The sequence below is a fragment of the Astatotilapia calliptera genome, chromosome 17, assembly GCF_900246225.1.
Source record: "Astatotilapia calliptera chromosome 17, fAstCal1.2, whole genome shotgun sequence".
In the NCBI taxonomy this organism is placed as follows: Eukaryota; Metazoa; Chordata; class Actinopteri; order Cichliformes; family Cichlidae; genus Astatotilapia; species Astatotilapia calliptera.
This window is the reverse complement of record NC_039318.1, coordinates 10425352-10447720: the sequence shown is the minus strand read 5'-3', so window position 1 is coordinate 10447720 and position 22369 is coordinate 10425352. Positions and strand designations below refer to the sequence as shown.

At 40.8% G+C, this 22369-nt stretch overlaps 2 protein-coding genes across 4 annotated transcripts; both read left to right on the top strand.

Moving 5' to 3' along the window:
* The first annotated feature begins 2832 nt into the window (after positions 1 to 2832).
* Positions 2833 to 7497, top strand: lamp3 (lysosomal associated membrane protein 3). Of its 2 annotated transcripts, XM_026147634.1 has the most exons (8): positions 2833 to 3204; positions 3341 to 3496; positions 4947 to 5063; positions 5485 to 5564; positions 6193 to 6318; positions 6500 to 6572; positions 6678 to 6848; positions 7167 to 7497. In XM_026147634.1, exons 2-8 carry the CDS (start codon positions 3409 to 3411, stop codon positions 7304 to 7306), a joined length of 795 nt encoding a protein of 264 aa, XP_026003419.1. In that variant the 5' UTR covers positions 2833 to 3204; positions 3341 to 3408; the 3' UTR covers positions 7307 to 7497. The 2 variants fall into 2 exon arrangements, with proteins under 2 accessions (XP_026003419.1, XP_026003417.1); XM_026147632.1 differs by lacking the exon at positions 2833 to 3204 and having other exon boundaries at positions 3277 to 3496.
* A 484-nt stretch (positions 7498 to 7981) lies between these two features.
* On the top strand, positions 7982 to 21596 carry mccc1 (methylcrotonyl-CoA carboxylase subunit). Of its 2 annotated transcripts, none has more exons than XM_026147630.1 (19): positions 7982 to 8231; positions 8719 to 8762; positions 9026 to 9165; positions 9293 to 9388; positions 9517 to 9638; positions 9732 to 9879; positions 10079 to 10200; positions 12552 to 12663; positions 12884 to 12965; positions 13082 to 13209; positions 13284 to 13467; positions 13741 to 13850; positions 14046 to 14262; positions 14344 to 14430; positions 17185 to 17234; positions 17429 to 17566; positions 18000 to 18107; positions 19576 to 19647; positions 19736 to 21596. In XM_026147630.1, the coding sequence occupies exons 1-19, from the start codon at positions 8176 to 8178 to the stop codon at positions 19865 to 19867; spliced, it is 2148 nt and encodes a 715-aa protein (XP_026003415.1). In that variant the 5' UTR covers positions 7982 to 8175; the 3' UTR covers positions 19868 to 21596. The 2 variants fall into 2 exon arrangements, with proteins under 2 accessions (XP_026003415.1, XP_026003416.1); XM_026147631.1 differs by lacking the exon at positions 7982 to 8231 and adding an exon at positions 8297 to 8466.
* Positions 21597 to 22369: the final 773 nt, after the last annotated feature.

Here is a 22369-nt window from a genome sequence, read left to right as displayed (position 1 = left end):
GTTTCAGGATGACGTGCCATTATCCAATGACACATCTGCTTACCTGCATCTTTTGCTCGTTTCTCCTCCTCTTCTTTTCTCCTTTTTCTAAAATGAGCACCTGATGGCTTTGAACTTTTCTTGTCCATCTTCCATTGCTTTTAATTTTGCACTCCAGTATGAACACAAATCCCCCAACCCGAGGATCACCACAACATAATCTAATAGACCTACACCTTAGTTCACAGATTCACTTTGTCTAAGGTGTATTTCTAGGATTTCGCACAACCCAGGATTCAAATCATGAATATGATGGGCTTGGATTTACATCATTATGAATGAAATGTGCTCTATTTGGAAGCAGCCGGCCCCCTCCCCTTTCGACAGGTTGTGTGTGAGACTTTAAATCATCAAACTGTAAATTATAAATTTCAAATTGTTATTGATCCCTTTACCCCGAGTCCTAAAGTGTATATTTATTTTCTTACTCTTGTTTGTTTACTTGCACTGCTATAACTGGAGCCTCATCCTCTCATCTCTCTATATACTGCACTGTATGTAACAGAGATGACAATAAAGTTTTACTTTGACTTCAGCAGCGAGCAGGCGCACCGAGGGCTTTCGCGCTCACTTTTCGCGTATAGAATTTCGAAAAAACATCGGTGCAAATTATAAGTCTGTATCATATTATTGTTGGTTATTAGATGCAGCTCCAGCCAGCCAGTGAATCCCCCGCCTTCCTGCCCTCTCCTCCCTGTGCCGCAAGCAGCAGGCGCACATCGCTAACGGAGGGCGCCATTACTCCCAGCAAATGGGCGATAGAAAACCGATCGGTGCCTATGCCATTCCCAATATGCGCTGGCATGACATCGGGTCAGCATGAGTATGAGCATTTTTTTTTTTGTGCGTTGTGCCCCGGGCAACCGCCCATGTCGCCCATATCTAAAACCGCTACTGCGCATTGTGATTTGCTTTCCTTTCATTATACATGTGGTACAGGAGTATTTTACTCCTTTACAATATATAAAGAGTAAGACAGCAGGAATAAATAAAAACAGTATTCATTCAAGGGGGATTATAGACAAACAGGAGTATACAGAAAACAAAAGAAAGGTGTTTATTATTGTTCCTTATCATCAGTGCGTTTTCTGGTCTTATTTGGTTCTCTGTGTTTTCCCAGATTATTTTTTTCATGTTGATTTAAGTTTTACTTGTTTTCATGTTTTAGTTGTTTACTTGACTACTGTGTTTTGGTTTGTAGATATCATTGTGTTTTAATCCTCATCTTTTAATCCTCTGTATTCCTCCATGTTGACTTTATTCGTGTTCCTGCATTTCTGTTTCAGCCATGATGTTGTTCATTTCCTCTTTTATTTTGATACTTATTTGTAACTTGTGCGTTGTGTTTAATTTTCACTCCCTCCCCTAATTCATTGTCTTGACTATCAACACCTGCTTCTTGTTACCCTTCTGTTTCCACTCCCGTAGTTAGTGGTCTGTATCTCTTTCATTTTTTTGCCTTTGTGGTGCAATATGTGTACTCTGCCTGCTTAAGCACCATTGTTTAATTCCTGATTATCTCCTAGTTTGTGCTTCCGGCTCTGGTTTAATCACTTTGCTGCTCTAGAGATGTTTTAAGTAATAAATTGCTCAAAAATGGTTCCTTTAATAATAACCTTAGGTTATTTAAGTGCTATGGATGAAAGAAACATGCTACATACATTTTTTCCTCCTTTTATCCTCTGTTGCTTCTGGACATCAGATCTTGCTAAATAACAGAAAGTGATGTAATGCAATGATATTCTTTATTTTATTGTGGATTTCTTGTAAAATTTCTATTTTCTGAACATCATTTTAAAAATTAACTTCCCACAGTTGAGCTTTTTGATTAAAAAGGAAGGTGAAAGCTCAGAGAAGGACATCTCAGGTTTTGAGAAACCTGAGCTGGCGCAAAATGACAACATATTAAGTTTATGATTGATAAGAGGTATTATGTGAGCTGTGCTTTGACATTTTCAAAAGTCTAGTGCCTATTTCGTATTTTAATGCAGTCACCAGTCTTGCTGCTTGTGGGCAGTGTTGTTCTGTTTTCATGTTAAAAACAATTTCAGCCAACCACTGTGCAGTACAGTGAGGCGTGCTCAGACCTCTACATTGGAGAAAGACCTCGACAGGACAAGACTCTGTTTACATCTGCATCTAAAGGATAAAGGTCACTCTTTCAAAGATGCCACGGTTCCGATTTTGGAACAAGAAGGCAGATGGATTGATAGAGAAGTAAAAGAAGCCATCACTGAACAGAGAGAGTGGCATACGATACCAACTGTCAGCCATCTACAATGCAGTCCCTTGCCAGGCCCCAAAACCCCAAGTGACATTGTTTATCCGGTGAGTAGGTCACATGATAGGGCGCAACAAGGTCTCATAGTGTTTTCACCTGAAACCTCTAGTGGTAACGACCTTTTTTCACACCTTGGCTCATGTAATGAGGCACATGATTAATAATGGGTTAACAGCCCTTTTAAGGGACAATCCCCACTAGGGATTAAATACCTGGGGCTCTTCACTTTTTAGTTTTAGAACTGAAGAAACTTTCTGGATGAGAAGTGAAACATCATCTGACTCCCAGGCTAAACTTCGGAATATTCCACAGGACATTTATTTTTCCTGCTTTACCAGAGACATCAAGATGATTTATTTATTTGATCGACTCCCAACTCTTTAAGAATTTGTCTCGACTTATTGAATTGGCTTGAACTAGGACCCAGTATATCCAGATCCTATTGCATCTTTGTGATGCCATGTACATAGACATGCTGGATAATGCTCCAAGACAAAATATATGCAAAAACCTGGTTACATAACTAATGTCTGATGAATTTTTTTTTTTGTCGTTCTGTGTTCTTGTTTAAATAGTCTTTCAACCCCAATCACCTACAGCTGAATCTGTGAGCATGCTCATGTGTTTCCTGACCCTTTTCCTGTAACTGACACTTTAGTGCCAGCCTGTGCCATGTAAATTAATAGCGGGAAACAGAATGATTATGACATTTAAAAGAGTTTCTGCTCTGCTGGTTCATTTTTTCCCTTTAATATGTGACTGGGAATTGTAATCTTTTTCTTTTTCACTAGACCAGTAATATTTTCCCTAAAAACTAGGAATTCATTGAACAGAACACTTTCATAGAATTTAAAACCTGATTTCTCTGAACACTAAATACAAAGGTACTTGCATTTAACAGCTGGAAGGCTTTAAAACTTGTCTTTTTAAAACAAGTTTCAGATGTGTCAATGCTGAGTGAGGCAGCGGTCTCTGCCCCACCCCCTTTGTCACTTCACTTCCTTTGCACCCTTCATTTAGGTGTTAGGTGTTCAACAGTTTCACAATTAGACATCAAGGCACAGCTGCTGCACTTCTGATCCAGTGGCATGGCTATTCTCTTTTGTCTTCTAACTGCGATGCTAAAAGGCCACCGAGGTGGATGGTATCTTTTCTTCCTGGCTGCTGTCATTCCAGGTAAGTCTAATAGCATTCAAGTGGAGTTCAACCATCCACAGACAGGTGACCTTAAACTCACTTGACAGGATTGTTTTTTATTTACATGTCAAAACCAAAGTTCTTCCATTTTCAATTGTTTTACTCTCACTCTTTTTGATACTACTGTTTCCACTTCTGTTTAAATGGTAATATTTCGTTGCAAGAGTGTAGTGTGGTAAACGTCATATATGAGACTGCGCTGGTTTCCTCTCCCACACAGTGGTCTTTAGCTGTCCCAAAGATGTCGCGCTTGTCACTCTGTGGTTTTAGCAAAAAAGAGTGGTATGACCTGAGCAGAAGTACTTCTCATGCTGCATGCACTATTATCTGTGTCATTAAATTCTGCACCTTCTGAAATGCTGTTTTTGTTGACTCATTTAAAATTACTTGACTTTTAATTATTTTTACTGTTGACCACACTCATTAAGACAGCCTTTCCCCCCCACTTACCTGCATAACACTTCAGAAATTAATGAAGAGCAAAAATGCTAAATAATATTAAGAATGTTTGGGAGCCAAAGCAACTTGGCTGTAAAGTGACAAACCACAGAGCTGCTGAGCGCTAAGGCATGCAGTGTGTAAAAGGCTCTGCTGACTCAAGAATTAGAGCTTCAAACCTCCCCTGGCTGTAACATTAAAAAAACCCATCAGCTCATGGGTTTTTTGTCCATGTAAGACCTACATGGACAGGCTCCTGCATCTGCCACAGACCTTGTCGGCCTCTCCGATCATTTATTTTAAATACACGGGTGGCCACGCTTTTGCAGTTGTAGCTACTAAACTTTGGAACAGCCATTGTCGGCTAGTCAGTTTTAAATGGCAGCTGAAAACTTATTTTTACAAGTTAGCTTTTCCTTATTATGTGTTCACACCTTTCTATAGAAGTATATGTGCACAGTACAAATGAATGGATGACTGTATGTTTGAAAGCATGTTTGTGTGTATAGTGTATGTTGACTTCTTTAATGTAAGTTTTATCCGAACAGTAAAGCACTTTGCAGCTGTGCTTTTAAAATGAGCCATACTGCTCCACTTATTATCATGACTAACAGTATTCCAACTCATCCAACTTGTGCTCCTATACTGGTTCAGACTGTTCCAAATAACTGGAGTGCTCAATCGTTTCTGGTTCTCTGGGTTAATAAAGAAGTAGCTGTGTTGGACTGGAGTTAATGGGTGAAGGGCATTCAAGATAGTGGACCTACTGCACTCCCCCCTTAATGCATTTGACCAGTTTCTTTCTTTCTTTTTCCCTTTTTCAGGTAAATACTTACTGAAAGAGGGTTCTGTGTTGTATTTTGCGAAGACTTCCACTGGTTATTTATTCATTTCTAAATGATATACAACTTTATGCAAGGGATAAGAAAAAAAAAAAAAAGAAACTGGGTATGACCAGACAATGAAAATAACAGGTGTGATCTTCTACCAGGTGTCCACTTTCAGAGCACTAATGGCTCCATCCAGCCTGCTTTGGAGTCTGAGCTTCACTCCAAGGGTCAGATCTACCGGCCGGTCCTGCAGCCATCTGAGGCCACTCCTCAAACAGGTACACCTGTTTTATTCCATGTATATGCATGGTCCAAATCCCCTGTTCATTTACAGCAGACAAAGAGATGCTGGTGTAATGGGACAAGAGGTAGAGGGACGTAAGGAAGATAAAATAACCTTTAAACCTGACACAAATGATCGTCTGTCATGCTGATTAATTTCATATTTTGAAGGCTAAGAATTGCAAGCAATATTGATTCATAGTTCACTGTGCATACGTGAAGAATTTGGGGAAACATGAGTGTGTAAAACAGATGGCCTACGGTTCATTTGTTGACTACTATTCAGAGAAGGATGCAGATGTGATGGCTTTAAAGGTGACTAACTGAAATATTTGAAAGTGGCATGCATTATAATTTTGCATGCTTGAGTTCAAAACTATGTTGTTGTTTTTTGTTTTTTTTAATATATGGGTGCAGGAAACTATGTGAAGAAAGATAGAGGGAAACCCTGCATCAGAATTACCATGGGAGCAGAGTTCTTGGTCACTGAAAACAAGGTCAGCGGCTGGTGTGTGTGTGTGTGTGTGTGTGTGTGTGTGTGTGTGTGTGTGTGTGTGTGTGTGTGTGTGTGTGTGTGTGTGTGTGTGTGTGTGTGTGTGTGGTCGGTCAATGGCATGCTTTTTGTGTATTAGTATGAATTTTATTTTGTTGCTTTTCAGCAGTTTTTGCAAAAAGTGTGTGTTTGTATCAGTTTGTATCAGCATGTCTTTGTGAGGTGTCACAAGCTGGTTTCTCACTGCAAAAATTTCCAACTGCCGTCAGCTTATTTATTTTTTTTTCAGTTACAGTTGGATCGTTTCACATGGGAGTCAATCGGTTTGAAAGTCGTTTACACCTGACCTCAGTGTAATCATTTTTTTCTTTCTATGCTATAATAATATAGATTAAAATTGAGACACTGGGCGCGACATTGATTGGGCTCCAATATTTAACAGACATCATCTGATTCTAAGTCATTTGTGAGGCGCTCCTATTTTTCACTGACTGATCCAGATGTGACCCAGCACAGAAGGAAAGATTTGCTTGTCTTTTTCTTCAATGTAACGCAGAAATCAAACAAAGTGAGAGGAGATGGTGACTTGTAATGCTGATCCTGAGCCTTTACTTTTCTCCTTTTGAAATCAGAAAACCTGGTATTTTGACCTGGACCCATCCAGAGTTAGGGTCAGTGGTTACTGTGGCAAAGAAGAGGCTCTTCTCTCTCTCACACTGCCAGACAATGGTGCCAGCCTGCAGTTCAAATTCAAAAAGGTACAACACTCATTCACTGCTGGGTGAACTCTCCGTGTCATCCTCATGCCTGCTGTGGATACCTTTCTTCACATCATAGTCAGTTTTACTCAGTTTAGGTCTGCCTTATCCACGTTCACATCGAGGCTGTAATGTTCTGTTGTTTATGAATCAGCTCAAATGTTTTTGTTTTTGTCCCCAGGAGAAGACTGTTTTCTACGTCATCGAGATGAATGCACATTTGTCTCCCATGCCTGTCTGCAAAGACTGTTCCAGTAAGAGCCAAAGGAAAAGACGCAGCAAACAGCTGGTGTGTGATTCAGATGCCCAGCATAAACTGAAAATTTAACTACTCTTGTGCTTCATCCTCTTCCCAACAGACAAGACTTACAAAGGTGTGTTGGCCCATGAAAAGCTGTTCAAAACTGCTAACGGTCAAAGCTTCATGTGCAAGTCTGAGAATCTGCTTTTGATGTCGTCTGAGCTGAAGATCAAGCTGGTTCCTGTGCAGATGCAGGCCTTCAACCTGTCTCAAGGACAGTATGGAAAAGGTGACTAGCTTTCACAGAAACAAATGAATGGAAACCAAATATCTCCTGCCCAAAGTTAGGTTTTTAGAGTTGAGGCAGAAAAAATGAACAAATTGGACAACATCTTACAACCCTTCAGGTTTACAGCCTTTTTTGTGGTCCCGTGTTTGAGAATGAGAGCTCTGTTATGATCTGACTGTGTGTAAAGACATCCCATTAGATGTTAAAAGTTTAATATTAGACATTAAATTTCTTATTGAAAAGAATTTAAAAAAAAAAAAAAGGTATTTTACTTAAATCCTACACATAATTGCTGCTCTGTTTCTCTCCATGGTTCAGAGGTGGAGTGCTGGGCTGACTATAACAAGAGAATCATTCCCATCATCATCGGGGCAGCCGTCGTGTGTCTCATTCTTATCAGTTTGATGAGCTTCCTTGTGGTCAGAGATCGCCGCAGAGATGGATACGAACGGATTTGAATGGCGAAGAGTTCACTGTGAAACTGGACTGGGGGTGGTGGTGGGGGGTGCTATTGGCTTGTTCATACACTTGCTCTTTCACTTGTTCTTTTCCTAAACCTTCATTTGGCTTGTCACATTCTTCTGTTAACAGCAAAGACGGTTTGTCTGGTATTTACAATTTGAATAAATAAAACTTTTTTTTAAATGTTGTCTTTCTTTTCTTTTTTTTCTTTTTTTTGTTGTTGTTGTTGCTTTCATTAATGTCTTGTGTAATTTTAATTGATATTTTTTTTTCACTGCATGTTCAATATTCGTTTGAAACAAATATTGTTCATAATTTAAGAGTGGAATATTTTTAATCGCACGAGAAAGCTATAAATAATGCCATTAAAAGCAAATGGGTGCGAGAGTACAGACTAACATCGTTATTAAATAGTCTCTATTCATCATACTTTGTAACCTTAAGAAAGGGGGGCAAACTAATACTCATTGCATTATGTTGTATTTTACTGCACAAAAATTAAAAATAATACTTTAAATAATTTAAGGGTTCTGAATGCAGTAAAATTTGTACTTCGAGTCCCTGTTAACTTTTAATTCTCAAGCTTTTCGACAGAGAAATGCTGCCATCTGCTGACGACTTTTGATAACTGCAGCTTATTCACCGCCTCCTTATCCTTCCCTTCTAATTGGCTGTCGCCCCTACGAGTCCTTGGAGAGGTCAAAAATAATGATAACGAAATTTACCGGAGAGTCGCTGTGGTTTTGGGATATACAGTTTAGTCGATCACATTTCTCTTGTTGGCTTATCCAGTCCAGCACCGAGACCTTTTTTTTCAGGTGCTCATTCAGCTAGCTAGCACAGCTAGCCTCAGCAGCTGGTGGCTATGGCTGCAGTTATTTTAAGTTTCCCAACTCTGCAGGGCCTGCGGATATTCACGCAGTGAGTACCTAAGAGCACTGAAGGGCTGTTTTGTCTTATAGAGGGTTCGACAATTAGCGCACTCATTTTTAACGATAGCTTACAGGTGTCAATTTGGGAGGCTATCTAATGTTATTCTCCGAGCTAAGCACACGGCGCTAGCATTAAGCCTGTGGACACGACTTCTGACCTGCAGAAAATGTTATTTGCATTCAACACCGAGACTCTGTCCTGATATATATGAGAATGGACCAAGGTTAAATGGCTAGCAAATTGTCTGCTAGCGTTGCTAATGGTGCTAGCACAACATAGCACAACATATTTGTGGGAGCAACCTCGCATGCTGTCTAACTAGCTCAAATTAGCTTGGAGTTTGTTTCTGACTGCAATGTGTTTCTTGAATGCGTATTGTGATGAACTGCCTGTGCCACTGCTGTGTTGCTCTAGCAGCAGCTCAGCCTATGTAGTATCGAGTGGTGCTGAAGTTGTTATTTCTGTCTCTCCACAGGAAGCTGTCATGGAGCACGAGAGGCGTGAGGCTTGTTTCAGGAGGTGAGGAAGCATAAATATACATGCAAAACTTCCAAATGATTGAGTAACCACTAAGAGTGATGCAAAAAGTCCAAAAATCACATGCACTACACAGAAAAGCAACATGCAGCCATTTCAGGAGCTGATGGTGTTCAGCATGTTTGTTTGATTAATCTCTGAACTGATCTTGTTCCAATTTTACAAATACTGACTTGCACACACTGTACGTCCAAGTCCTTCACCTTGCTGAGGTTGTTTGGAGCAGTGATGTTTGTCTTTTCTAGGGGTAAGAAGGATAGAAAAGGTGCTGATTGCCAATCGAGGAGAGATTGCATGCCGTGTGATGCGTTCAGCCAAGAAGATGGGTGTACGCTCAGTGGCGGTGTACAGTGATGCAGACACACACTCCATGCATGTAGCTATGGTGAGACACTGGATCCTTTTACTTTATAAGAAGTAGTTGTTTATAATTTCCTGAAGCTGCCTTTAATTGATAAAATATGACATTGTTTTTGTTTTTTAAACCTGTATTTGCTTTGTTATTATTCAAGGCAGATGAAGCCTACCATATTGGCCCTGCACCCTCCCAGCAGAGTTACCTCTCTATGGACAAAGTTTTGGAAGTGGCCAAAAAATCTGGATCACACGTAAGGAATTCTTTTCATTATAGTATTTAGCCTTCTTTAATCACTTATGTCTGATTTCTGTGTTGTAACCGTTTTTTGTGTTTCCTTTTTAAATCTACTTATTTGCTGCTGACATTTTGTATCTGCAGGCGGTCCATCCTGGCTATGGTTTTTTGTCAGAAAACACAGAGTTTGCTGAGGCATGTAAACAGGAAGGAATCATCTTTATTGGGCCTCCCTCATCTGCCATCAGAGATATGGGCATTAAAAGGTTTGGTCTCTTTGCTGTAACCCAAATTTATAGGAAAGATAAATAATAACCATGTGTTTCAACTCATGTGTTTTATTTTACTTTGTTTTTCAGCACATCCAAGCATATCATGTCAGCTGCTGGCGTGCCAATTATAGGTGGCTACCATGGAGAGGACCAATCTAATGAGAAGTTGCAGGCAGAGGCTGTCCAGATTGGATACCCTGTGATGATCAAAGCAGTTCGTGGAGGAGGGGGGAAGGTGAGAGGATGCATCAAGTCAAGCTTTTGTCCAATCCTGGCAGATTAGCTGATCTCAGTGCCAGCCTTTATCAGCTGATACACGTCAACACCGTGACAGATTGACATTAAGTTGGGCCCAGAACAGAGTTATGCTTTGAGTTAGTCAGTGGTCTTTAAACTCTTGCCACCCTAACTCATCTGTCTTTAAAATTTTGCAGGGCATGCGTATTGCACGCTCAGACTCTGACTTCTTGGAGCAGTTGGAGTCAGCACGGAGGGAAGCCAGAAAATCCTTCAATGATGATGTCATGCTGATCGAGAAGTTCGTGGAGGACCCCAGGTAACACATTTAACTGTTAACTAGGCAGTTTTCAGCACCACCGTGTGGCCAAAATGTTGTCTTGTTTTTGTGATGGAGAGGTAGGGCTGTGACTAAAGATGATTTTGGTAGTCGACTAATTTGCCAGTTCTTCTTCGATTAGTCAACAACAGTTTTAATAACTGTGAACTCCACTTCCTGTGGGCTAACCTCCTGTTCTAGGCTCCGCCTGCTCAAGTCTACCCACCTGTAAATATCACTCTGTTGTCTCGTCCTACCACAGCAAATTAGAATAATGACCCAGGAAACATGAATTTGAAAATAATCAAATGTGTTTTAAAATAACTCAAAAGGACCATCAGAATAAAAATGAAATAAGTAAAAATATTTGGGAATGCAAATTAAATTGCTAGTAGTATTTAACAAATATGCCTTCTGTCCATAAGTTCGAATAAAGCTTCAAATTAAATCACAATAATTTTTTTACTCAGTCTGAAATCAGAAGTTTTCAGAGTTTAGAGATGATTCAGTTTATGAATTTATGATTGCACATGCTCTCATGTTTGATATGTTGTTCCCAGCTGCAGATGATAACCAGGCTGACATGACTGTACATGAACCTCTTCACAGGACAAACTCATCTATGCGCATGTGCTTAATACTAGTAAAACAGAATTAGAAAAGACAGTTACTAATCAAAAATGTGGTTGTATGTCATAGTTTCTTGGTTGATGCACGGTTCAACTGTTTATAGACATAATTAATTGATATTGACCCACAGATTAACTACCTAACGTTAGGTGGAAGAAGGGGAAAAAAAGTAGCAGACAGTGAGTTTCCGACAGATAAGCTATTATAGAATAGAAATATCCTTTTTTGTCCCTCACTGGGGATATTCACGATAACATAAAGGTTACTGGACAATCATTAACATAAACAAGGTATCAACAAGATGCACTAGTGTAACTCCCCAAACTGACCCATTCAGAGTTGACGTCATAGCTCCAGGGTGCCATCGCTCTGCAGTAGTGCTGTCGTGCTCAGCTGCGCAGTCTGCATTCAACTTTGTTTTCTGTGAAATGCTTTCACATTCTTTTAAACTGTGAAAGCATTTAAAAAAAAAACGTTTTCTTCCGTCCTCCTGTTTTGTCTTCCTGCTATGTTCTTCTTCATTAGTATCAAGTGCCGTCGGCAGAGGCTATGTACTGTTCTCATAGATTTCTGTAGTGTATTGCATAGGGATGGGTATTGATAAGATTTTCACGATTCAGATTCCATTTTCGATTCTGTTTAATAATTCGATTCTTTATCGATTCTTTTTAAAAAGGAGAACACTAAGGTCGATCAGCTTAGAACTTTGTTTTATAGCTTCTCTTTGAACAAGATAGAAATTTAGGAGTAACATGGCCTTACAAACCCAGCAGTGAGATCTTAAGAGATCTACAGCCTACGGCTCTTCAATGGGGTGTCACAGGGTCCCCGGGGAAAAAAATTGTAAATGTAAAATAAATATTCTTCTGTAGCAATAACAAAGTATAACATCAATTATTCTGTAGCAATTACACAAGAATATCCAGTAATGTCTCTGCCTACAATTAAACACATTCACTTACCGTAAATCGGGGGCATCTGCTGTGGCAAATGGGTGCAAGGCTTTTACTACAAACTTAGTCACTGCTCGGTGATATTCGTCTATCCTGGCCTGAAAGGAGACGCTACCGGTAGACTGCAGCGAGAACTGCCAGCATCTGAGCCAGACTGTCTGTCTCATCATGGTCACCTAAATGCACAGTAATGGGAGGTTTTGTAATAAGGCAGCTCGCGCTAACATAATATGCACTGTTAGTTGATTATTTACCTGCCGCATTAACGGGAGAGGACGTGCAAACGTTACCGCTGCTGCTGGGTTGAGATTCACAAGTCCGGATCGGAATTAAAAACACGACATTCATTTAAGGTTATCGTGTGTTTTGTGAGCAAATGCTTTTGCATATTCGTAGTGTTTCCTCCCTTAATGAAATATCTACTTTGCAAGTATTGCAAGTTGCCCTGTTGTCATCGGTTCTCGTAAAGTATGACCAAACTTTTGAGCGTTTGAGCCGCCATGTTTCCTGCCAGGTGAATGACGCTCCGCAACGTGGTGACGTCATTCGTGGCGACTGGAATCGATAAGGGAATCGTTTGCAAAAATGGCAAACGATTCCAAGGATTTGAAACAGTGAGAATCGGTTCTCAACAAGAACAGATTTCGATAACCATCCCTAGTATTGCAGTTTTAAAAACAAATTTACGTGGTTATAGAATATGATGTGTCAACAGTAAAATTCCATGTTGACAAGTTTTTATAGTTCTCATATTCCTGTGTCCTGAAGACATGTGGAGGTCCAGGTGTTTGGGGACATGCATGGCAATGCCGTCTATCTGTTTGAGAGGGACTGCAGCGTTCAAAGGAGACATCAGAAGATCATAGAGGAAGCACCAGGGGTAAGTGAGTGATAAAGTTTGAACAAAGTTAAGGAGAAAGAATACATTTGGATCAACACATCTAACTGAAATGATCTTGGCCTGAGGTTAACCTCGTGATAGGTCCATCGGCTATTTCTGGAAAAATAATTCTTCTTGTTTTTCCATTTAGTGAAGTAAATAATAGCTTGTTTCCCACTTAAATGAACATGTTTCTGTGTTTTGTGGCATTTTTTTTCAGCCTGGTATAAGCCCTGAAGTGAGGAGAAAACTCGGAGAAGCAGCGGTTAGAGCAGCCAAGGCTGTCAACTATGTTGGAGCAGGTAAAACACTCCCTCTCCTGCATTCATCGCACCAGAGTGATCCAGACTCACAGTAAAACAGCTTTTGCACAAGCAGGGAGAAAAAGGGCCATCATTCTGTTTGTCTCTCTGTGCAGGTACGGTGGAGTTCATTATGGATGCCCAGCACAACTTTTATTTCATGGAGATGAACACCAGGTTGCAGGTGGAGCATCCTGTCTCTGAGATGATCACTGGAACTGACCTGGTGGAGTGGCAGCTCAGGGTGAGGAAGGAGGGAGGAAGGGGAGAGCAGAATGTTTTTGAGGTGACAAAATGATTTGTGAAATTCTTTTCCAGGTGGCAGCAGGGGAGCGCTTGCCTCTCCTTCAGGAAGACATAATGCTAAGGGGACACTCATTTGAGGCTCGTATCTATGCTGAAGACCCAAATAATGACTTCCTTCCTGGGGCGGGGCCTCTGCTGCATCTCTCCACTCCCCCACCAGACCAACATACACGTATAGAGACTGGCGTCAGAGAAGGTAGGAGTCAACTATATATACAAATAGGGTAAAGAATAAATTTATTTTTCTTTTTTAGGGTATTAGTTTCTATGCTAAGGGTAGATGTTGTCCTAACGATGGTGGATTGCTCAGTTCTCTCAAGTGTGGTGCCAAAGCTTTAGCTCTGTCCTGGAGCTCCTCACTGCTGAGCCCCACATATTACTGGCCCACAGCATCAGAAATGGGAATCTGTTGCAGTAAGGCACTAATAAAGTTAAATGGTGGGAGCTTTTTATCTGTGTTTGGTTTCAGGGGACGAGGTCTCGGCACATTATGACCCAATGATTGCAAAGTTGGTGGTGTGGGGAGAGGACCGATCTGCTGCCTTAAAAAAGCTGCGGTATTGTTTACGACAGTACAATGTAAGATACAAATGCACACTCTTAAATGATGCTTTGCATGTCGTGCTGCTGATTTTTTTTATTTTTTTTTTATTTTTAATGAGCACAGGATTTAAATTTTTTTCATATAGCCACTGTATGTGCGAGCTTCAAAAATTGGTGCCGAACACTTGAAAATGATGTTTTTGCGTCCTGTCTGTTCTTCTGTGCCCTCAGATAGTAGGACTAAACACCAACATAGATTTCCTGCTGAATCTTTCGGGCCACCCAGAGTTTGAGGCTGGAAATGTGAGCACCAGCTTCATCCCCCAGCACTACGCTGAGCTCTTCCCCACTCCGAAAGCACCTTCTGGGGCAACAATCTGTCAGGCAGCCCTCGGCCTGATACTACAGGAGAGGAACCACACACTGGGATTCACCCAGAGCTCCACTGGTGAGGAGACAGAGATGATATTGTTTGGATCAGGACAAATTACAGCTGAAAATCTAAGTCCTGTGCATCTGTGTTTTCCAGATCCTTTCTCCCCATTTGGCTCTAGCTGTGGTTGGAGAAACAACATCCTGTTTAACAGAAATGTGACACTACAGGTGGGAGATAAAAGTAAGTGACAGCCATACTGTGACTCTGTTGCCAGATATTAAATCGCAATGACTGGCAGGTTAATACAAATGTCTGATAGGGTCAGATCATGAATTTCTGAGATTTTATAAGGAAAAGGTCAACCTTACCGTGTGTGTCGGTTCTGCAGAAATTCTTTTCTAAACATTATTTAACATCGTAAGTCAGGAGAAGGTTGTGATTTTACTTTTTATTCAGTGTGAAACTAGTGACAGTAATCTGTGATAGCCCACCTAATGGATTCCTTCAAAGGTCTCACTACATTTATTATGAGTCTAGACTGATAGCTAGCCCCCAGCAGTCTGAGCCTGTAGCAGCATAACTAAGGCAAGCCTTCAGGGTCACCTGATCTAGCCCTAACTGTGCGCTTTATTAAAAAACGAATGGATTGAGTCTAATTTTAAAAATAAAGGGTGTCTTCCACAGACTGGGTCCACAGGACAGGTGCCTGCTTCCCTTTGTACTTTTAGAAACTCTAGGAACCGCAAGTAAGCTTGCAGTCTGAGAGCAAAGTGCTCTGTTTGGACACTATGGTACTTGGACTTAGGCTGTTAAGATATGGTGGGGCCTGATTATTGACATGATTTTAAATGTAATTGTGGATTTTTCTTGGAGCCAATGAAGAAAAGGTAATATGGGGGAAACCCGATCTCTTTCTAATCCCCGTTTGTACTCTTACCTGTTATGTTCTTTTAGAAGAAGCCATCCAGAGTAAAATTCTGGTTGGATATCATGTTTTTAAAATATTTGGGGCCAAATACAGTATCCTCAATTTTATCTGAATTTAGAAGAAAATACAGGTGAGCCAGGGTTTTATGTCTTTAACATACGCTTGTAATTTAATTATTCTTTTAATAAGGTTTCACAGATAAAGCTGGGTATCATCTGTGTAGCAATGCAAATGTGTGCAGTGTTTTCTCACTGACTTCTGTGTGTCAGGAGGAGTCCTTGTGTACATGACGTGAAGCACACTTAGGTCCATATACTCACTGACAAGTTTAGGGTTTTTTTTTTCCCCCCCCTTTTACTGAAACATATTCTAATTATAGTTATACAGTAGACATGGACATAATATGTAGACTCTCCGTTTTCATTTGGGGGTATCCACATTCAAACTGGATGAAGTGTTTAGGAGTTTCAGCTCCTTAATATGTGCAAGCCTCTTTTTAAAGTAATTGAACAGTGGGGTCACAAGGCTATTTCATGGGCAGGTGTGGGCAATTCCTTCCTTATGTCAACATCAATTAAGCTGCAATGAAAGCTGCTGCAGTAAAGACTTGACAGAGTATTAAAAAGGAGGAAACCAAGCATCTGGTGAAGTCCATGAGTTCAGGACTTATTTTCAGTTATTTAATTTGTTCAGTTACTTTTGAGCCCCTTAAAAGAAAGAAATTATGTTTAAAAATTGCTTTAGTTCCTCAGATTTTTTTTATGCAATCTTTTTGTTTAACCCATTGAATTATTGGTAATTAGTTGCGATGTACAGAACCAAAATTAGTAAACGTTATCTCTGTCCAAATATTTATGAACCTAACTGTAGTTACTGTAGATGCAATTCAAAGCAGTGCAGCATGTTTCCTTTAACACTAACAGCATAGTCTAGACTAGTCTAGTAAAAGGTTGTCATCAGAGGTGTCAAGTGCTGCACTGAGGTGTTTCTGCTGTCAGAGGCCACAGGAAGAAGCTGCTTCTGTGCTGTGATGAGCTCTGAAACCTGACTGAAACTCGCGCCTCTGCAGATGGTCTGTTAGCTGCTTGACAACTACTCTTTCAAGGATTTTTGAGATAAAGGGAAGGTTGGACATTGGCCTGTAATTAGCTAACACAGCTGGATCACGTGATGACTTTTTAAGTAATGGTTTAACTACTACCAGCCTAAAGGCCTGTGGTACATAAAAGGTGAATGTAAATTAGTCACATTTAATTAATGGTGAAATTTCTTTGAGTCTTGTAGGAGTGGGGTCTGAAAGTCAAGGAGTAGTTATTAAAAGTCAACTCGGAAAGATCGACAACAGTTATTAATTAGTTCTTGGCTCAACAGAGATCTGGATTTTATATTTGCAGAAATGCATATATGTGCTCCACATGTGGGCATGGATACACACTGGTTCAGACTGGGGGCATGTAAGCATGAACATCTTTGTCCGGTTTCCCTTATTTAACAGAACTTTTAAGCTTTTCAATTATTTATGATCATTAGATTAAACAAAGATCTGTGTTTAAATGTGTGTGCAAGTAAATGGAAATCTAATCAACAAAACTGATATAAAAAGAGTGATTTTTATTAGTGATGCTAGTGGCTTTCTTTTTGCTTCTGATTCGTCTTTATGCAGTTGATACAGATACACGTGTATAAGCATGTGCGTGTGGTGACTTCAGGCTATGGGTTTTAGTCACTGGACTGTTTTTGGAGGTTTTAAATCTAAAGAACGACAGGAATGAATGAAATTGTAGAAATGTGTTAATTTGTAGTCGAGGACAGTTGGGACTGACTCATAATCCGATTTAATGATTGTGTAAAAAAATTAAATTAAAGCCTGTCTGGTCTGTGACACATTACTAAGGAACTTGTATTCATTATTCAGTGTTTCTATTAAAAAGTGTCACCGAAAAGCTAAAAATAAAGCAGACAGCAGCAGCTGAGGGACGTATTTAACTAAAGACTTTGTGTCAGTCTCTCCCGCCTCTATCTCAAGACTGTTTTTAACACTTTTGTTTTGTTTTTTTTCCATCTAGAAGTTGATGTGGTCATCATGTACAACCAGGATGGGAGCTACAGTATGCAGGTGAGCTGAGAAAGTTTACTTTGTTTTTTTTGCTACAAATACTTAATTCTGTTTTATAATCTGTATATTTTGGGTATTTATTAAAAGTTTTCTTTTTCCAAATTTGTAAATAACAATAGTACAATGTGGGATGTCGGTGCTTAAACAAACCCAGGTTACTTCCCACAAATGCATCACTTCTGCTTTCTTTTTAGATTGGTGACGAGGTGAATCACGTCACAGGGGAGGTGGAGATGGAAGGCGGGGCATCGTTCCTGCACTGTACTGTCAATGGCGTCGAGTCCCGCCCTAAACTTGTGATCCTGGACAACACGGTGCACCTGTTCTCCACTGTATGTATCTAACATGCACAGTATACAGATTTCTATTTTGCATATTCCTCAAAACCACTGAAATCCAAGTTATCATCTATCATGTTGCTTGCAGTGTCTTCTATGCAAAACTCTTTGATGTTTGGTGACTGATGGCCCAAACAAGGCTTAAATGTTTCCCAAACATAGAAAAGTGACTTAAACAGAAGTGGAGGAAAAAGTGGCCTTTTTAACCTTTTTTTTTTTTTTTTTTTTTGCCTATGCAAAAGCTCCTTCTGGAGGTTCAAAGATGTTTTCGTCTCACCTGTCGCCGCGCAAACTGTCTCTGTTTCCACTCTGACATCACTCTGACAGTCTGACATCAGGGGGAATTAAAAACCTGTTTCGGTCCTCTCACCTCAGCTGTCAGCGAGCTGTCACTGCACTTTCTGACGTCTTTACCTCTGCGCTGCAGGAGGGAAGCTCTCAGGTGTCTGTTCCCGTGCCAAAGTATCGGGCTGGTGTTGGCGGTTCAGGAGCTCAGGGTGGAGCCGTGGCCCCCATGACTGGAACTATAGAGAAGGTGACTTTTTCTTTTGCGTAAAGGATATTCGTGTTTTTCTAAAGTTTACTTTTAAAGTTCAATTTGAAGTTTTAATAGTTTTTTGTGAGGGTAAAAAGCTGTCCAGTAAAGTTTCTTTACCAGTTAAAATGCAGTCTTAGTCAATTTCAAGCTGAAGAGCTTATGTATATAATTTTAGACGTAACAGTCAGACAATCCACTCTGAATGTGTCAGTGCTGAACCAGTATGACACGAGATGTCCTAATATGTGGAAATGACACACACAGTGCGGATGAAAAATTCCATACAACTCTTATTTTGTTCTTCAGCTTTATTTTGTATCTGGACACATAAAAATACATAAATCACAGCCACTATTCTGACATCAGTAACCCAAAGTCCATGACATAATTTCCTTAGGGATAAATAAAGGATTCTGATTGATGAATGGAGCCTAAGGCCACAAACTCCATCCAGTCAGGGTACAAAAGTTTGGCATTTTAGGAAATATGCTGACCTTTTTCTGTTCTTTTTGCTGATTATTAGCTAAAAGATCGATGCCACTGTCATGGCTGTGAGGATAAATGTTGAGCCAGTAAGTGGTTTAGACCTTAGTACTTTCTGGTATTTAAAAAACAGACCCACATCTACTGTACGGGTGCCTTTTAGGCTTATTACTATAATTAGACAGCTGTAAGACATAAAGGTTCAGTCTGTTTATTATTAGCTTTACATGCTTCAGAGGGTGAATATTTCCTAGTCCTGATGGTAAGTGATCCCACCTCTAACCTTTGTTATACAAAGGTTAGAATAGTATCAGTCTGTTTAGCTTAATTTTGATAGGAAAATAATCACATTTCTATTTTGGTATGTTTTTATCTGGGACTCTGCTAGAATATCTTTGCATGATCCATAGTTTGGAGCTCTTATACATCTTTCTGGGCCTTGGTATATCTCTTTAGTTCATCCACTGTTTGAAAAAGTAGCTTTAGCTTCTTTTGATTGGCTGCTGCTTGAACAGCATCAGCATGTAATCATGTACAGCAGAAAATAAGGACAATCATAGTTTGTGCCCCAGTTTTTCTTCAACTCGTAACAAGGTAACAAATAAACTTTGCTTAATGTTGTCAGCTTCTTTTAACACCTGCTGTAAATCAGCAGACAACAAAATGTCTCTGCTTCATGCCTCCAGTTAACTCGCTGCTCAGACAGATGCAAATGCTGCTTAACAACAAGTTAAGCAACTGGTGATGACTGGAGAGTGATAGTAAATCCCTCTGCCTTGTTTATTACATTTATGGGGACATGTCTGGGTGTATCACTGCTTCCCTCAAATCCACTAGCAGCCGGAGGAATGAGACTGTGGAGGAGGCATGAAGGAAGAAGTCATAATACTGTGTGTGTTACTTCTTTTTTATTTCTGAGTGACATTATTGGTTTGGTTTTATTGTATTGAACGAGTGAACGAGTCTCTTTTCCTGTGTCCAGGTGCTGGTGAAGGCCGGAGATAAGGTGACTGTGGGAGACCCACTGATGGTCATGATAGCCATGAAGATGGAGGTGAGGCACTGATGATTCTTGCCTTTTAGCCGGTGTACACACACTGCTGAGTTTCTAATGATGTCACCTCTTGTATTTGCCTCTGCAGCATACGATCCGGGCGCCAAAGTCAGGTGTGATCAAGAAGGTTCTCTTCAGCGAGGGCTCTCAGGCCAACCGCCACGCTCCTCTGGTTGAGCTGGTGGAGGAGGAAGAGCAGGCGGAGGGAGGCAGCCAGTAAATGCATCAAAGCCACAGTTACACTATAAGGTAGAAGAGGGCTAGCACGTGTAAGAGCTGGAGGGAAAGCTACTCAGTGTGAGCCAGTTTTGGCCTCCCGCAGGATTTAAATCATCTGTTCGACAAAGAGTTTGGGTCAGTCTGAGACAGATGTGGCAGCCGCGTGTTTGCTGGATGTCTTCCTGCTAGAACTTCTATCATGTACAGCGGCTCTTTTTACTCAGCAATTCTTGCCTACATGTCAGCATTTCTCAAAGTTTCGGGGGGCATGAAACCACCGCAGTGGGGGTGTGGATGACCATCGGGGAAATATACAGTCTGCAGTGCAGCAAGTGTGATTTACGCAGAGAGAACAAACAAGTGTTTTATTCCACTAGAAGCTGATCTGGATTCGTCTTCATCGGCAGATCCATATTCTCTTTCTGCTGTCAGTGAATAATCTCTCCTTTCAGTTTTGGTCGGCATCAGGCTTGTCGGAGGTGCAGTGATGGTTAAACCTGGCGAAATCCTGTCTTTGTGTTAGACTGAGTCCTGCCTTTAGTTTCTTTACTGTTTGTGTATTTAAACAATTTCTAGATGAGAAATGAAACTTTTTTTCTATCAAGTACTGTCTGAAGGATTCTTGAAGAAAGTAGGGTTACAACAGAATAATCATCAGTAATTCTAAAAAATGTTGATTTTCAAAATGTATCTGATTATTTACCACAAAAATATCTTTGCTGGGGATTTCTATTGATCTTTAATTGTAATTAAGATGAAAACTAATGAATGAGCAAGGAAAAAAGGCAGTTTGAACATTAGACACAGGCTAGGGGGTTGATTGCAACGCCACAGAGACCCGTCTATGTCTACAGCTCTCAGTGGCATTTTGGTCACGTTTAGGAAAGAAACGCCTTACTGTAGCAACAAGAGAGTGGGGAGCTTTTCTCTTGAATTTCTGCTCTCGCATTCTCGCCATCGCAGCAGATTAAACCCTCCTAACTTTGACAAGTTCAGCTCATGTCAGGGCACATTAACAGCTTTCTCATTAATGGCTTAAACTCCTCTGAGGAGGCTTGTTACAAGCGCCGACTTATACAGTTGCTGCTGAGTCATCAAACACGTGTCGGTTCCCTGAATTGGCACCAAAAGCTACCACTCCTCGAGCCAGATTACTCTTTGATCAGAGGCTCTTTGCTTCAGTCTGGGCTTTTCAGGGAGGGGTGAAAGAGCATCGCTGTACAGGAAAGGTTGCGTCAAGTTGACAACGTGAGCACAAGTTGTTTTTATTAATTAAAATCTGGCCACTCTGTGCTTCCAGACTGACTCCAAACTCTCCATTATTCACACTCACAATACCTCTCTGTCACAGTTAAAACAAAAAACCACAGGTCTCCTTTAACCCTCCACTCTGCTGCTGCAAGCACTCCAGAGTGCATTCTGTGACGAGTCAGTCTCATGTGCAGCATTTCTGCACGCACTTGTCTCTCGGTTCAGAGTAGCTCCTGAAGGATGAAATGTCAGTCACGGAGAGATTTTGGCGGACAGATGGTTTGCATCCGCGTAAATCCAGTGAGGGAGTGATCTGCCACAGACACGGCGGTGAAGTGGATCGCTCTCTTCTCACCAACCGGTGTGCTTTGAGATCTTGTAGACTAAAACTGTCAGTATGAACACATTTCCTGGATTGTTTGTAGGTGTAAAATAATAAACTAGTCAAATTCTGTAATAAATTTTTTTTAAAGTGTAAACTGTCCCGTGTCGTCACTGATGCGCCTGTGTTTTGAGTGTTTGTGGCTGTCGTGTCCTGGCGTCGCCTCCCTCAGAGCTCAGTGTGACTAATGGGAACAGCTGCGCGCCTGTGCCGAGCCCTAAATGCTGTGTGACGGGATGTGAAAATGCCTGCTTCACCGAGGATCTTAACTTCATCCACGCGACTGTGACTTGGGCTTCATGCTCCGTGAGCATCGCTGCCTCACGCTGGAAACCGCTGAGACTGTCCACGTGCACCTGCTTTTACAGGTGCAGCCACTGCAGCACTTCTCACTCGCTGAAACTGTTTGTTCAACACACTCCGTTAAGCTTGTTAAGCCTGTTAAACACAGAACAGCCGGAAACTTAAAGGCGTGTGTTTGTGCTCACAATAAAGGAAATGGGTTGGTGACTACCTCGTGCCAGTTCCTGTTCATACATTGTTTAAATCATGGTGATCTCACTCAGTGTGGGCCCCTGCATTTTGAAGCTTCAGTGCTGGTGCTTGTTTTTGATGCTAGGATGGTTTGCTACATTCTCAGCTAACCTACTTAGCTTGGTTAGAAGACTGGTATTTATAAACTAAGAACCAATTGGTGTTAAGCAATGAACCAGAGCACTTCTGAAATGATCTGTACTACTAATACACTCCAACAGCATGGATGCACACATATAAGAGGTCCAGTGTGGTGATTCATAGCAGACCAGGTCTAGCAGGCATTATTTGGGACAAACTGTCAGTCAGTATGACCACACCCCTGTCAGTAAGGGT